General features: G+C 43.4%; 1 protein-coding gene across 3 annotated transcripts in view; it reads left to right on the forward strand.

Moving 5' to 3' along the window:
* Positions 1 to 16,683, forward strand: part of TMEM39A (transmembrane protein 39A) — an 83,598-nt gene extending 66,915 nt beyond the window's left edge. For all 3 annotated transcript variants that reach the window (XM_089654746.1, XM_089654747.1, XM_089654748.1), the window contains exons 5-9: positions 2,609 to 2,763; positions 5,291 to 5,639; positions 10,247 to 10,434; positions 10,765 to 10,885; positions 15,933 to 16,683. In XM_089654746.1, the coding sequence (XP_089510872.1) occupies positions 2,609 to 2,763; positions 5,291 to 5,639; positions 10,247 to 10,434; positions 10,765 to 10,885; positions 15,933 to 16,166 (1,047 nt within the window). In that variant the 3' untranslated portion in view covers positions 16,167 to 16,683. The remainder of the gene's footprint in view (positions 1 to 2,608; positions 2,764 to 5,290; positions 5,640 to 10,246; positions 10,435 to 10,764; positions 10,886 to 15,932) is intronic.
* The last annotated feature ends 1,112 nt before the right edge of the window (positions 16,684 to 17,795 follow it).

Here is a 17,795-nt window from a genome sequence, read left to right on the forward strand (position 1 = left end):
AATTGTGCAAGTTCTCCCACCTAAAAAGATGAGAGAGGCCTGTAAATGGCATCATAGGTAGACCTCAACTATGAGAAACAAAATGAGAAAACAAATCCAGACAATCACATTGGCTGATTTGGAAAGAATTTATTTTCAAATTATGGTGGAAAACAAGTATTTGGTCACCTACAAACAAGCAAGATTTCTGGCTCTCACAGACCTGTACCTTCTTCTTTAAGAGGCTCCTCTGTCCTGCACTCATTACCTGTATCAATGGCACCTGTTTGAACGTGTTATCAGTATAAAAGACACCTGTCCACAACCTCAAACAGTCACACTCCAAACTCCACTATGGTGAAGACCAAAGAGCTGTCGAAGGACACCAGAAACAAAATTGTAGACCTGCACCAGGCTGGGAAGACTGAATCTGCAATAGGCAAGCAGCTTGGTGTGAACAAATCAACTGTGGGAGCAATAATTAGAAAATGGAAGACATACAAGACCACTGATAATCTCCCTCCATCTGGGGCTCCACGCAAGATCTCACCCCGTGGGGTCAAAATGATCACAAGAACGGTGAGCAAAAATCCCAGGACCACACGGGGGGGACCTAGTGAATGACCTGCAGAGAGCTGGGACCAACATAACAAAGGCTACCATCAGTAACACACTATGCTGCCAGGGACTCAGAGCCTGCAGTGCCAGACGTGTCCCCCTGCTTAAGCCAGTACATGTCCGGGCCCGTCTGAAGTTTGCTAGAGAGCATTTGGACGATCCAGAAGAGGATTGGGAGAATGTCATATGGTCAGATGAAACCAAAATAGAACTGTTTGGTAGAAACACAACTAGTCGTGTTTGGAGGAGAGAGAATGCTGAGTTGCATCCAAAGAACACCATACCTACTGTGAAGCATGGGGGTGGCAACATCATGCTTTGGGGTTGTTTCTCCGCAAAGGGACTAGGACGACTGATACATGTACAGGACAGAATGAATGGGGCCATGTATCGTGAGATTTTGAGTGCAATCCTCCTTCCATCAGCAAGGGTATTGAAGATGAAACGTGGCTGGGTCTTCCAACATGACAATGATCCCAAACTTACCGCCCGGGCAACGAAGGAGTGGCTTCGTAAGAAGCATTTCAAGGTCCTGGAGGCCTAGCCAGTCTCCAGATCTCAACCCCATAGAAAACCTTTGGAGGGAGTTGAAAGTCCGTGTTGCCCAGCGACAGCCCCAAAACATCACTGCTCTAGAGGAGATCTGCATGGAGGATGGGCCAACATACCAGCAACAGTGTGTGCCAACCTTGTGAAGACTTACAGGAAACGTCTGACCTCTGTCATTGCCAACAAAGGATATATAACAAAGTATTGACATGAACTTTTCATATTGACCAAATACTTATTTTCCACCATAATTTGCAAATAAATTCTTTCCAAATCAGCCAATGTGATTGTCTGGATTTTTTTTCTCATTTTGTCTCTCATAGTTGAGGTCTCCCTATGATGCCAATTACAGGCCTCTCTCATCTTTTTAAGTGGGAGAACTTGCACAGTTGGTGGCTGACTAAATACTTTTATGCCCCACTGTATGTGCAGTGGCAGGACAACTGAGCTAACACTGTCCAGACTGGGAGAGAATAAAACTCAATTATCAAAGCCTTTAGTTTTTTTTTTCATGCAATCTTAACAAACACTTGTTATGTGACCGTTATTGGAGGTTTTTTTTTCTGCACTAGAGCAAGAAGATTGTATGAGTTGCTAGACAGGGAAAAAGTAAATAAAAAAACAAACCATCCCTCATAGGTAAGGCAGCGCTCTAACTATTCCACTAACAGATAAAACTAAGAAAGCAATTTTTTGCTTCAATGCTCGCCTGCAAGCCAGGGCTGGCCTCCACAGTAATTCTTTTCTGCCTCTAGATGCCCTCCATTTATGGGGATGAATGATTGCCAGCATCATTCAACCCTCTTCCTCTAGGGCTCAGGCCCCTCTTTCTCAACCTTTTCAAGGCACCCTTGAAATAACTTTCCGGTCTCAGGGAACTCCGGCTAAAAATGACTATATCTACAGCTCATGATACATCAGTGTGATGGTCACTGGGAAGAATGCTCCTTACATTTTGTGATCATTGAGAAGAATTACCACCTTACAGATACCTGAAAAGATCACCGGTGTCAATGGGAACTTATCTGAGAGGCAGCAGTTGCTCATTGCTCAAGGAACCCCTCGCAACCTCTTGAGGAACCCTAATTGAGAAATTCTTGCCCAGGCTGTCCTGGACCCACCCCCGTTCTGTGACAGGGTAGTGAAAGGAGAAGCAGCACAGTGATGAGCTCATTTCTCTGTCACTTTGCGTTCTTCTCCTGTCAGCATGCTTCTTGTCATCACATGAGCTGATTGGTTTCTTGTGCTACTTCTCCCCATTATAGTCTGGTCTGTCTGTACAGGGACTGCAGGAAGTGAATATCAAGTCAAATTCAGGTGTGCATTAAAATATACATTTAATGATAAATTATGATTACAGAGCTGCAATGATTTGAGTCTTTTATATCTGCCTGGAGTTAAGTTTCAAGCTTCACTTCCTGTGTCAGACTTTTTTTGGCTGATTATTGCTTCTCTCTTCCAGGCTTCTCAGGTAGGATCATCCTCCATGGTCCACTACAGCGCTTTGATCACCGCCCGCCTGGTCCTGCTCACACTGTGCGGGTGGGTGTTCTGCTGGACCCTGGTCAACCTGTTCCGCAATCATTCAGTCCTGAACCTCTTGTTCTTGGGCTACCCGTGAGTTGATGCTACAACCTCTTCCATGTGTGTGTGTCAGATTGTGAGAGACGGAGACAGTTGAGTCTAAATGATCGCTATATACAGTGCCTATAAAAACTCATTCACCCTCTTGGATGTTTTTATGTTTCATAGTCCTAGAACATTGAATCAGGGTGGATTTAATTCAGGGTGGATTTGATTTAAATCAAACTGATTTAAATCACGATTTAAATCACTAGTCAGTAAGGCTTGATTTAAATCCTAGTTTTCTACATAAAGACTAATTCTTGCTGGTATAACTTTAATATGCAAGTAGATGAAGATTTTTAGAAAAACAACTTTTCATATTAGTTTTTTTATCCCCAGTTTAATAGGTTAATCATTCATATTTGGACAACTTTTCTTTAGGAAGGAGAAAAATAATCATTACCTTAATAATAACAATTTAAATATATTTATTCAACTGAAACAATAACATTCCAGCATATGTGATTTGCTTAAACATCCATGTTTGTTCACTAATTTGGCTAAACAAAATATATATATTTTAAGAAACTTAGACTGTCAGCCCCTTCCTCCTCACACTTAGTTTCACTTTCTTCTTGTGCAGATCTATTCTACTCCAAACAATCAGAAAAATATTGTTTCTATTCTATTCACTGAACTTCTTGAAACTTAGCAGTGAAGGGGTTGATTCTGTATTCATAGGTTTGTAGAAGTTAGGATGAAGGTCTTTTTCTTAACTCTGTTCATGTTATAACATTTTTGCTGTGAAGAAGAGGCATGTGATCTCCGCTGAGTCAAATTCAGTTTTGAGAACTGCAAAAGTAAACCAAACATCTGTGATAATATCTTGTAGGCAGAGAAACTGCCCAATAATCTTACAAAAACCTCTGGAAGAGCATGACATTGTGAATGGATTCATGGAATTTATTTACCAAAAAAATTAAACATATACAGCCTTATTCTACATAATTAAAAAACTAATCTTTATTTCATGATGGAATAACCTTTGGATGGTAATATATTTTCCTCCAAAAAGCATTTTATTTTTAAAAAATCGATTTAAATAAAAAAAATCCGATTTTTAAATCAAAAAAATCTGATTTTTTTTTTTATTTTTTAAAAAAAGTCATTGATTTTTATCCACCCTGATTTAATTTTATTTGCTTGACGTTAAGTGGTCTACGTATAAAACATTCATTATCAGGCTGCAAATGACAGTACTTTCTCTAATATGTGCGGTTCCATAGATCGTCAGCGCCATTTATTAGCTGCAAAACATTTTTTTTTTTTTCATGATGATGATTGGGTATTTATGGTCACTATGTGGTGCTAACAATATAGGAACTATATGTATTCGAGAATATACATCAGTTTCCTTCTTAATTGTGCTTATGTTTGTCTTATCTGCACGGTGAATGTTTTGTATTTTGGCCCGTAAAGTGCATGAGTGATGGCATGTCATTGTCATTTCCAAAGTGAGAAACTGATGGGTTGCTATAAGAAAAACATAGACTGTTTTTAGGATTCCGTTTGACCCTGTCGGCACACTATATTAGGAAATGTTTGTAGATATCTGACCATCGCTTGCACCCCTGTCTCGTTCCAGGTGATTCCAGTTAGGGTACTATTATTATTACACCATATAAAGATATTTTAGACAATTGTGCCCTTCCATCTTTGTGACAGTGTGGGGGAGGACTCTTTTTAATTCTAGTATTACTCTGGCCACATGCACAAAACTAGATCCATAAAGACAGGATTTGAGTGGAGGAGCTTGAGTGACCTGCACTGAGCCCTGGCCTCAACCCAACTAACACCATCCATAAAAACATGGTTTGGTGTGGAGGAACTTGAATGGCCTCCATAGAGACTTGATCTCAACCTTACTGATCACCATCCATAAAGACATGGTTTGATCAGTGTGGTAAGGAGGAACTTGAGTGGCCTGCACAGAGACATGACCTCAACCCTACTGATGACCATCCGTAAAGACATGGTTTGGTGTGGAGGAACTTGAGTGGACTTCACAAAGCCCTGACCTCAACCCTACTGATCCCCATCCATAGGGATATGGTTTGATGAGTGTGATAAGGAGGAACTTGAGTGGCCTGTACAGGGACATGACTGCAACTGATCACCATCCATGGTTTTATGAATTTGGTGTGGAGAGATTTCAGTGTCCTTCACAGCGCCCTGACTTCAACCCTACTGAATACTTGGGACGGATTGGAGCTACAATTGTGAGACAGGTCTTCTCATCCATCATCCGTACCTGACCTCACAAAAGTTTTTCTTGGTGGAATGGGCACACTCTGTGGAAAGGCTTTCCAGAAGGGTGAGGGATGTTATGGCAGCCAATAGGGGACAATTCTAGCCAATTTAAAGGCCAGGTTTTGTAATGCGATGTCCAACAAAACTGGCATAGATGTGATGGTCAGATGTCCACCAGCTATTGGCCATATAGTGTACATTGTTGGAAGTGTTTATTTTGTTTTGTCAGTATTCATATCTCTCTTGTGTTTCTTCCATCTCTCTCCAGATTCGGAGTCTACGTACCTCTTTGCTGCTTCCACCAAGACAACCGCTCCCAGCCTCTGCCCACGGATTGTGGATACCTCGTACAGGATTCATTGGTGGAGGACGGTGCTAATGACGTGGCCAGCCTTGTCAGACCCAAAGACTTTCTGTCCCTCCTCCGAGAGTCCTTGAGGGAACAATTCAATTCCCCCCCTTCCATCCCATCCCACAGCTGTCCGCTGTCCCCGGACCTCATACGTAACGAGGTGGAGTGTCTGAAAGCAGACTTCAACCGCAGAATTAAAGAAGTCCTGTTCAATTCCCTCTTTAGTGCCTACTATGTGGCGATTCTGCCGCTGTGCTTTGTAAAAGTACGTCTCTTCTTCATTTGTATACTTTAAGAGGTGAAGTTTAAAGTATAACTAACAGGCAAAACTTTTTTTTTTTAAGGTATTAGCTAGAGCGGAGAGGGATTAGAACATCAGTCAGGTTTTTATTGCTGTCTGTGCCCCTGTTTGGGAGATTCCCCCTCTGTTTGTCCTGTTTACCATTACAAAATGTGAAAGTAAAAAAAAATCCCAAATTTTGCGTTGTCCCCAGAAAAGTAATAGAGGGGAGATCTTCCAATGAGGACATACTTCTGGTGACCTGGGGGCCCCAAGAGATTCCCTTTTATTTGCAGCAATTTCCTCTCACTTCCTGTTTTGGTTATGGGACAGGAAGTGAAGGCAAATCTCCCCAGTGTAGCACATATGGCAGAAAAAATATTTGAAAGGGTTTATAACCCTCCCTTACTCAATCCAAAATGGGGAAAAAAAGTTTTGCCTATAGTTCTACTTTGATACTGAACATTTTACTTGTTTGTCCTTTTACCTATTAACAAGTTTAACCATTTCAATACCGGGCAATTTTACACCTTCCTGCCCAGGCCATTTTTCACGTTTCAGCGCTCTCACACTTTGACAATTGCGCGGTCATACAACATTGTACCCAAACTAAAATTTTATCATACAACTAGAGCTTTCTTTTGGTGGTATTTAATCACCGCTGGGGTTTTTATTTTTTGGTAAATTACCAAAAAAATACCAAAAAAATTGAAAAGAAAACACGTTTTTCTTTGTTTCTGTTATAAAAGTTTACAAATAAATAATTGTTCTTCATAAATTTAGGCCGAGATGTATTCTGCTACATGTCTTTGGTGAAAATAACCCAAATTAGGATGTATTATTTAGTTTGTAGGAAAGTTATAGAGTTCACAAACTATGGTATAGATCTGAATATTGATCAATCCTGAAGTACTGACAGCCAATCTAATTTCTTGAGGTCTAAGAATGTCAGAACAGTACAGATATCCCCCAAATGTCAGAACAGTACAGATATCCCCGTTATGTCAGGACAGTACAGATATCCTCCAAATGACCCCTTTTTGCAGAGTAGACAGTCCAACGTACTTCATAAGAGGCATGGCGAGTTTTCTGAAGTTGTATTTTTTTTGTCATAATTTTTCGGAAAATGAAAAAATTAAAAAAATTATTTTCACTGTTTTTTTTTTTTTACATACTGTCACCAGTGCAGTACAGCGTCATCATATAACTGGCATGGCGGTAAACAGGGACACTGACTGGTGACAGTATGAAAAAAAAAAAAAAAAAATATATATATATATATATTTTTTTTTTATTATTTTTAATTTTTTATTACATTTTTTTTTTTTTTTTTTTTAAGATTTTGTTTCATATTTTACTATGACCAAAATAGTACAATGTTACCATAGTAACATTGTACTACTTTGGGGAAGTGATCAGTATTTTTTTTTTTTTTTACACAATTTGCTTATAGCAAAGAATTACTTTGCTATAAGCAAGCATTTACCTGAATGACATCAATTCATTCAGTGTTTTTTTTTTTTTTTTGTGCTTAGCTGTGATTTGGTCACAGCTAATCACATGACATGTGCATGTAACCTGCTGTGACCATTCACAGCTAGGCACTAGTATACAATGCATGGCATGAATGAAGCCATCCATTGTATACAACTGTCATGTGACCTGCTGTGATTGGTCACAGCAGGTCACATGGTACCGGCAACGGGGGCCGGTACTCAGATCTGTCATCGGCCGTGTCCGAGGTACACGGCTGGTGACAGATCGCGCCGCTGCGCGGCTCTGCAACTGCGCGAGCTACGCATGTGCGGGAGGATGCCAAATGGGGTACACCCCGGAAAGCTAGAGCATTTTTGCGGCCGCCAAACGGCTATAGGCCGGGCGGCTAATGGTTAAGACCGGCTCATTGTAGCTTTACTGCTACAGGACGGCTGCTCTGCGCAGAATCACGCATATAAATGTGATTCTGTATTTCCGGGTAGGGGGCGTGCGCGCCTGCCTGGCTGTGCTGTAATTTGTCACAGCTCATGCCAATCACCCAGTGCCAGTCACTGACTGGCTGCTGGCGATCGTCTCTCAGACTCAGAACACATCTCTGTCAGTGTGCACAGCACAGAGCTGTGTTCAGTGACAGGCGATCTAGTTGATTTTTCATTCCTTGCTAAGCAGGGGATGAAAATGACTAGATCCACGGTAAAAGCAGCGCCCAGTACACACAAACACGTTAGGTACATATTTAACTCCTTGATCGCCCTAGGTGTTAACCCCTTCCTGCCCAGTGTCATTGGTACAGTGACAGTGCATATTATTAGCACTGATCACTGGAATAATGGCACTGCTGATGTCACTGGCAGTTATTTCTCCCCGGCTGATCTCCACCCTTACTAGTATAAAATAAATAAGTAATAATTCCACCATGTACCCTAAAGTTTACAGACGCTGAAACATTCACACAAACCTAACAATATACACTTATTGGGATTTTTGTTTTTTTGCAAAAGATGTTGCAGAATACATTTTTACCAAATTTTAGTCAAAGATTTTATTTTATTTTTTTATGGGATATGTTTTATAGCAGATTTCTTTTTTTTTTCAAAATTGTGTTTTTCTTTTATATAATAAAAAACCCGGAGGTGATTAAATACCACCAAAAGAAAGCTCTATTTTTGTGAAAAAAAGGATCCAAATCCAACAGTTAAAGTAGCACCTCCGCATAGCAAAAAATGGCCTGGGCTAGTAATGTGTGTGCGTGTGGGGGGATAGATCTTCCAGGGCAAGTGGTTAAAGAGACCCCGTGGCCACTCATTCCAGCAAGTCTTCCCATAAAATAGGTGCGTTTTATGTATGTTATTTACTTGTAAAATCCTCCTATGTGTAGCCATTCAAAAGCCACGAGACTGCTGCTGGATGCCGCCATCTTGGATGTGATGTCAGCAGCCCCACAAGGCTCAGAGCTGTCACTCCTAGTATTCCCATATTCCCCTTCACTCCTCCCCCAGTAGCTACGTAAAAAGTAGGGAGGTGATGAGAGGAGTGGAGGAGCTGCTCCAGCACAGACAGTAATTAGACCCTCCCAAAAGAGGAGAGAGGGCTGTGATGTGTACGGAGGGAGGGGGCCGTGCTGAGGAATTGACTGCTTCAAGGCACCTTGCAAATGAATAAAAAAAATCTTTTAAATCTCAAAATCATTAAAAACCAAAATGTTATACCGTATTTACTCGAGTCTAATGCGCCATCAAATCTAATGCGCACCTCTATTTTGAAAGGCTTGAAATTGAAGAAACCGTTTGATGGCGATTGTAGTGCGCACCTGCATACGACAATGGGTTAAAGTTATGGACTTTCATTTTATTGCTGGTAATTAGTGAAAATAGGGTAATAAAATGTCACAATGGCCTTGTGTTAAGAATGTTTACTTTTGGTAATCACAGTACCTTAGACAGCAACAATAAATTCACCGTATGTTATGGCACGTTTTTTTGTTATAATATAGTAAACTATTAAACCAAATACTGACCTAAAACAAGTTTTTACATAGAAAACGTTTTAATAAATGTTAAGTTTAAGTATACAGCTTAAAATTATGGTACAGAGATGGAGGAGATGAGGGGGCCGCTGGAGGAGATGAGGGAGAGGGGGCCGCCGGAGGAGATGAGGGAGAGGGGGCCGCCGGAGGAGATGAGGGAGAGGGGGCCGCCGGAGGAGATGAGGGAGAGGGGGCCGCCGGAGGAGGTGAGGGAGAGGGGGCCGCCGGGGGAGGTGAGGGAGAGGGGGCCGCTGGAGATGTGGGAGGGGCCTCTGGAGGAGATGGGGGGTTTTGGTGGACGAGATGAGGGGGGGGGATTGGTGGAGGAGATGGGGGGGGGGGGATTGGTGGAGGAGATGAGGGGGGGCTACTGGAGGAGATAGGGGAGGGGGGATTGGTGGAGGAGATGAGGGGGGTGGAGCAGATGAGGGGGCCGCTGGAGGAGATGAGGGTGGGGAGATTGGTGGAGGAGATGAGGGGGAGGGGGGTTGGTGGAGATGAGGTGGCTGCTGAAGGAGAGGAGGGTGGGGGGCTGCTGGAGGAGATGAGGGTGGGGAGCTGCTGGAGGAGCCGTACCGCCGGGTATGTGGGAGGTACCACCTGCAGCCAGTGCAGAGTTGCCGAATGTGGTGGTGGCACTGCCAGGTGGCAGCTTAGCAGTGTCTCCGAATGAAAGGCGTCCTTGAATGTAATGCGCACACCGAGCTTAGAGCCTCTTTTTGGCCAGAAAAGGTGCGCATTACATTTTAGTAAATACGGTATGTTGCAGCTTACCACTTCTCAAATGTGGTTGGTACATTAGTTTTTGTTTTTTTTTTTCTCCTTTTATTGTTACCCAGTGATCTGACCAGTAATGCACTTCCTATCTTAGGGTGTCTCCAGTCTGGATGGAGGAGCAACAGCAAAGCCCAGTTTTTCTTTTTTGTGAGACGGACTTTCTATTTGGATGTGGCTTTTGCAAGTCTTGTTCATCTTCTAACACTTGTGGTCAGCTTTATGTAAATGATGCACTTCATGCGTCTTGTGAATGTATTCCATGTTCTGTCATTGTGTCTCTCTTGCCTTGCAGAGCACTCAGTATTATGACATGCGGTGGTCGTGTGAGCACCTCATTATGGTGTGGATCAATGCCTTCGTGATGCTGACCACACAGCTGCTGCCGCCCAAGTATTGCGACTTGCTGCATCGGTCGGCGTCACACTTAGGAAAGTGGCAGAAGCTGGAGCACGGGTCGTACAGCAACGCACCGCAACACATGTGAGTCCTTCCAAAGTTCATGATGGAGTTTGGCTTTAAAAATTTTCATTAGGCACTTATCCAGACTTGGCTAGTGGAGTAGCCCTCTTGACTTTTTATATGACTTTAATGGCAATGTACGCCCACCTGAAGTTTGCTGCTGTGCAAATATGCCACGGGGGGGTCTCACTCCTGAAGCTGTATTCTGCACAGTGGGCAATGGGAGCAATTCAGAAAGGAAGAGGGTGAACCCCATGTAAGGATTTTATTGGGAGAGGTGTACTGTGATCTACATTATTTTATCTCTGGTTATCTGCCCTCTTAAGTGACATTTTTCTCTCTTCTCCTCAGCTGGTCAGAAAGCACAGTATGGCCGCAGGGCGTCCTGGTACGACACAGCCGAAGCTTATATAAAGCTGTGGGGCCCTATAATGTAGCAGTGCCTTCAGATGTCTCACATGCCAGATTTTATGTAAGTAGAGCCTGAGGGATGTGCAGCATGCAACCTTTTTTAACCTCCTTAGCGGTGTTCCCGAGTGTAGCTCGGGGTAAAGTTTCAGTACCAAAAGCGGTAACCCCGAGCTACACTCGGGCTTACCATGCGGCGCTGCATAGGGAGTCCCTGCAGCACTTACCTTCTCCTTCGCTCCCGCGATGTGTCCCCTGCAGCGTCCCCGGCCATCTCCTCCGGCCGATGCCAGCATCCGGCTTCTGTGTTCAGGTCCCTGTGACGTCGGGGCGTACAGCGGGAAATTTGAATTTTTTAAAAAATGTCATTTTTGCTGTCATTGCTGTTTCAATGCATTTCACATATATTCTGTCCCTACTGCTTTGTCTGGCGCCCTGCCTGCATTTTGAATGTTCTTTCTGCCTGGAAACTTAGAAACGTCCATGGCGTCCAAAAAGCGTCCCTTTACCTCAAAAGCGGTTTTAGAACAGCGATAGTAAATCAGAACCACTTGCAGAATTGAGTGATAATGATTCGTGGGGGAAATTCGTCATCAGACACTGAAAACGATTTTGCGACTTTGCTCAGCGATGTGCGAATTTGCCTCTGTAATTCAAATTTCAGTGTTTTTGGTTTGATTATATTATTGAATTAAATTTATTATTATATTATTATTTTTTATGATTATTTATTATATTATAATTTATGATTTCGTGTTTCAAATTTTATCATACTCGGGATGTTTACTAGACTCTTGTTCGGACAGATTTCAGTGAGTTATTCCTAAAAATTACAGCCTACAATAAAAAAACTACATATTTCCATGCAAAAAAATGTACCGCATTCAGCGCAAAAAATCGGAAAGAATCATACCGCCGAGGAGGTTAATTGGGCAGCAGAAATCTGCAGTAACCAGTTGTCTGTATGTGCCATGTATTGCTATATCATTTTATCGGCATGGCATTTTGTTATTTTGCAATAAGTCGTATGAATGTTTTCTAGATACGTGTATATATATATATAATGCTCAAAAAAAAAATGAAAGCAACACTTTTTAATCAGAGTAGGCCACTAAGTCAGTTAACTGACCAGATCAATATCTCAGGAGTTTAAGTAGCAGAGGGGGTTGTTAATTTCATTAACACCAAAGCAGCTGAAAATGATTAACAACAGGTGCACTAGATGGGCAACAATGAGACAACCCCCAAAACAGGAATGGTTTTACAGGTGGAGGCCACAGACATTTTTTTTCCCTACTCATCTTTTCTGACTTTTTCCCTAGTTTTGCATTTGGCTAGGGTCAATGTCACTACTGGTAGCATGAGGCCATACCTGGACCCTACAGAGGTTGCACAGGCAGTCCAACTCCTCCAGGATGGCACATCAATACGTGCCATTGCCAGAAGGTTTGCTGTGTCTCCCAGCACAAGTCTCAAGAGCATGGAGGAGATTCCAGGAGACAGGCAGTTACTCTAGGAGAGCTGGACAGGGCCGTTGAAGCGCCTTAACCCATCAGCAGGACCAATATCTGCTCCTTTGTGCAAGGAGGAACAGGATGAGCCCTGCCAGAGCCCTACAAAATGACCTCCAGCAGGCCACTGGTGTGAATGTCTCTGACCAAACAATCAGAAACAGACTTTATGAAGGTGGCCTGAGGGCCCGACGTACTCTAGCAGGCCCTGTGCTCACTGCCGGGCACCATAGAGCTTGACTGACATTTGCCATTGAACACCAGAATTGACAGGTCCACCACTGGCACTCTGTGCTTTTCACAGATGAGAGCAGGTTCACCCTGAGCACATGTGACAGACGTGAAAGGGTCTGGAGAAGCCGTGGAGAACATTATGCTGCCTGTAACATCGTTCAACATGACTGTTTTGGTGGTGGGTCAGTGATGGTCTGGGGAGGCATATCCATGGAGGGACACACAGACCTCTACAGGCTAGACAATGGCACCCTGACTGCCATTAGGTATCGGGATGAAATCCTTGGACCCATTATCAGACCCTACACTGGTGCAGTGGGTCCTGGGTTCCCCCTGGTGCACGACAATGCCCGGCCTCATGTGGGGAGAGTATGCAGGCAGTTCCTGGAGGATGAAGGAATTGATACCATTGAATGGCCCCCACGCTCACCTGACCTAAATCCAATAGAACACCTCTGGGATGTCATGTTTCGGTCCATTTAACGCCGCCAGGTTGCACCTCAGACTGTCCAGGAGCTCAGTGATGCCCTGGTCCAGATCTGGGAGGAAATCCCCCAGGACGCCATCCGTTGTCTCATTAGGAGCCTCCCCCGATGTTGTCAGGCATGCATACAAGCACATGGGGGCCATACAAACTACTGAGGACCATTCTGAGTTGCTGCAATGACATTTCAGCAAAATGGACTCCCCTGCTGCATCATTTTTTCACTTTGATTTTCGGGGTGTCTTTGAATTCAGTCCTCTGTAGGTCGATCATTTTCATTTCCATCAAACGATGGGGCATCCTTACGTTCCTAACACATTCCTCAGTCCATACCAGTGTAGAGATCCAGCAGGAGATTTTTTTCCCCATTGAGATCTGATGTGTTTTCAGAGTGTTCCTTTAATTTTTCTGAGCCGTGTAATAAAATAATTTATCAAAAATGCATCCTAAAAATTGCCTAAACTGCAGTAGTTTATGGAAAAGTAGGCACTTTTAAGATGTGTATTTTGGAGGGGTGTGTTTGCCAGTTTTGCCGGTACATCACGCAGAGCATACATCTGCACAGCCAATTACTCTAGGTAAATAGCATGCAACTGTTTAGGGCTATTTGGCTCTCATCAGTGCATGGTATGGAACAGTCACATGAATCATTTGAATCAGCAAAAACACACTCAGTGCCGTCTTCAGTCATCTGTTCCTCAGTCGTCTGCTCTGACAAAGGAAAGCAAAGCCCCACTTCACCAAGATGGCTGCTCCCACACAGAGAAGCAATGCAGAACAATGTGTGCTTTCTGTGCCTAGGCACTCATTTGCCTACAGCTTTATATCAATAGGGTGAGATCATCTTAAGCCGACCATGGATGGATCGAATCTTGGCCAGTTAAGCAGGGATCGGCCATCTATGGGCAGGCCGGTTGTACTGAAGTCGATCCATCCAGCCTGTCTGGTTTTCTGTATGTGGCTACTGCTGGAAGAACATAATAGCTCCATGGGAGGCATTCCCCCATCAACACTGACTGTATTGATGGAACTGAACAATTTTCTTTTCTTCCACCAGTGGTGGAAGGAAGGAAGATCATATAATCTGTGGCCTGCTTTAGGCACTTCTGCACTGTTACTGTGTGGAGGTGGCCATCTTGGTGAAGACAAAACAAGGAGCGCTTTCTGTGCTTAGGCACTCATTTGCCTACAGCCTTGTAGCTGTATATCAGTGTGAGATCATCTAAGACACTGCGCCCTCTACCAACATGGCTGCCTTCACACACCACAGAGCAAGACATGGTAAGTCCGCAATGAGGGAATGATCAGGTGCAGGGAGATCACAGGCATAACTTGGGGAATAATTAGTTGTCCTACTTCTTGCTTTTCTTTGGCACCCCTTCTCACAGTACAGGTCAACTTTAAGGGCCTGCCCCAAGTTCTGACCCATTCTGGTGACTACAGAGGTCCCTTTTGGCTAGAGAAGGACCCAAAATACATTGAGCAGTATAGTGGAGCTATACGTAGGAGCTTGGGCATAATTTTATTTAGTTCTTAAAACAGGAAAAAAAGTGGGATGTTCTATTTTAGTTCCGGGTGAGCCTGTAATATTATTATTATACAGGATTTATTTGGCGCTAACAGTTTGCTCAGCGCTTTGCAATATAACGGGAGACCGTACAGCAACAATACAGTTCAATACAAGAGGGATAGGAGGGCCTGATCCTTGGCGCTTGCAATCTACCCCTCTTCCCCACCACAGATGGTTGGGTCTGAGTACATCACTATCTCTTCACACATCTTGTATAGTAGTGATGCATTGGAAGCGTAAAACCAGGTAATAAGACTCACGATGGGTTTCCTGTAAAGCTAAACTCCAAGCAGATAAAACATTTTTAAAAAAATACAATATAAAAATGTAATTTTATTGTATTTTTATTTTATTAAAAATAGTCAAAAAGCAGCAGGAGGTGGCAGAAATGGCACAGATCCACAGAATGAACATAGCAGGGAGATCCTTGCACTGCAGCTCCTCAGGTACAGCTTCCTCTCCAGCAAGGAGAACAGTGAGTAGCACAGTAATCACATGACCAAATCCCACTCCAAATCTGGTGAGACTAGCAGTCGGAGGCATTGGATGATCTCACACTGGAGATATACAGCTATGAAGCTCAGTTTCCGCCACCCCCCTCTGCCAATCCCTCCACTGGCTTCCGATTGCGCAACGGATCAAATTCAAAATCCTAACACTGACGTACAAAGCCGTCCACCATACTGCCCCGAACTACATCACTGACCTAATATCCAAGTACCGCCCAGCACGCACACTCCGCTCCTCACAAGACCTCCTTCTCTCTAGTTCCCTGGTCTCCTCCTCCCCTGCCCGCCTCCAGGACTTCTCCAGGGTGTCACCCATCCTCTGCAACTCCCTGCCCCAACCCATCAGATTATCACCTACTCTCCTCTCCTTTAGGCGCACCCTGAAAACCCATCTCTTCAGGAAAGCCTACCCCACCCCCTGCTAACTTGACCGACCTCCTCCATTCTTCCTACCACTCCATCCCCCACAGCTATCTCCTCCTGTGCCACCATCCCCTCCCTCCTAGATTGTAAGCTCCAAAGAGCAGGGCCCTCGATCCCCTCATGTTTTGCATTGTATTGGTATTGTTCTGTCACATGTTCTGTCCCCCTTTGTAATGTACAGCGCTGAGCGAACTATTGGCGCTTTATAAATACTGTATAATAATAATAATAATGAAGCTGTATGCAAATAAGTGCCTAGGCACAGGAAGGGCTCTGCTATTTTTTAGGATGATTTCAAGAGTTCAGGTCAGTTGTCTTGAGTTGTATATTTGAGTTGTTAAGGATGATTCACTCACTGAGGTTTATTTCTGTTCTTGTAGTTCCTATTTCACCGGCCGTTACGGCTCCTCAATACCCTGGTGATGATGGAAGGCAGCCTGGTGCTGTATCAGCTTTACTCCCTGCTCCGCGCTGAGAAGTGGAACCACACCCTTTCCTTGGCGCTCATTCTGTTCTGCAACTACTACGTCTTGTTCAAACTTCTACGAGACAGAATAGTATTGGGAAGGGCTTATACTCACCCCCTCAACAGCTACGGACTCAAACCCCACTGAAAACGACCAGCCCGGGACAGTGGACATTTTTTTTTTTTTTTTTTTTTGTAGGGGGTGGAGAATGTAACCGCAGACGAAAAAAAAAACAAAAAAAAAAAACAGAAAAAATATTTTCATACAGGTCTATTTTTTTCCTCTCAATGTTTATAAATATTTAAGATATTTTATATTTTGTATACTTTTTTTTTTTTTTTTTTTTTTGTGGTCACCGGTTTGGGGAGAGCTGTCCCAGCAAATGTACCAAAACGTCTCTTGGTTTTATAATGCAGGTATTATTGTATACATATACGATTGTGTATGTGCATGTCCTAGAAGAAGACATTGCAGCCGGACCGTCCTCCCAATATCATCCAAAAGAAAAGGAGGGGGGGGGGGGGGCAGCGTGGTGTTATAAGGGGCCCTTTACAGGGTGCCACTCTGTGCCCAGCAAATTTCAGTGCCACTTGCCTGTGTTAATGATGGCAAAGCTTGATAGTATTGACAAAACAATAATAAAAAAGAAAAATAATTTTCATAATTCTTTGGGTGCTGCGAATACTCGTCATATTTTTTGCTGAAGTATCTCCTTTTTTATTTTGAAAAATGAAAATTATTTAACGGGAAAAAAATAAATGGTAAAATGACATTTTGAATATAATATATATATATATATATATATATATATATATATATATATATATATATATATATATATATTAATAGAAGAAAGAACTCTGTTGGTTAAAGTGATTGTAAAGGCTGAAAGTCTTTTTGGTTTTTTTTTGTTTTTTTGGGGGGGTTTTTTTGTTTTTTTTTACCTTCAAGTGCTTATTTGAGTTACTGTTGTCTTTCTATCATCTGGAAGCAGTCTGCCCATTCTCCTCTGACATCAACCAGGCATTTTCCTTCACACAACTGCCGCTCACTGGATATTTTCTCTTTTTCGGACCATTCTCTGTAAACCCTAGAGATGGTTGCGTGTGAAAATCCCAGTAGATCAGCAGTTTTTGAAATACTCAGTCCAGCCCGTCTGGCACCATTGTTCAGTCACTTAAAGTGGAGTTCCACTCAAAAGCAGAAGCTCCGCTTATTTGCCTCCTGCCTCCCTCCACTGCCATATTTGGCACCTTTTGGTGGGGGAGGGGGGAAGCAGGTACCTGTTTTTGACAGGTACCCGTTCCCACTTCTGGCTCAGTTCGCTGCGGCAAAGTGAGACGGAAGTTCGGCCCTCTCCTCCCTCCCGCAGTCTCCTGGGAACTTTCACAGATTCCAGAAGACTGCCGGACCAATCAGGAGGTGCAGCACGACTCGTGCATTTGGCTGTCAAGCCACAAGCTGGCAGAGCCTGGTGCCCCCAGTGGAGATGCTGGCGCTGTGGAGGAGAGAAGGGACGGCGTGGATGAGAACATTGCTGGACTCTGGGACACGTAAGTGTGTGTTTATTAAGTCAGCAGCTACAGTTTTTGTAGCTGCTGACTTTTAATAAACACAAAAACGTCTGGAACTCCGCTTTAAAGTGTTACTAAACCCCGGACCCTGCATTCACTATACCTGGTCTCCCACTGTGGAACCTAAGGGGTTAATCCTCTGCATTGTGTAAAAACACTGTTTGATCTTGTCTTCTCGGATCCTCCCCTTCTTCCAGTGTCC

Source organism: Staurois parvus, unplaced genomic scaffold (genome assembly GCF_062004578.1).
Source record: "Staurois parvus isolate SC_StPar_1 unplaced genomic scaffold, SC_StPar_1.0 ptg000795l, whole genome shotgun sequence".
Lineage (NCBI taxonomy): Eukaryota > Metazoa > Chordata > Amphibia > Anura > Ranidae > Staurois > Staurois parvus.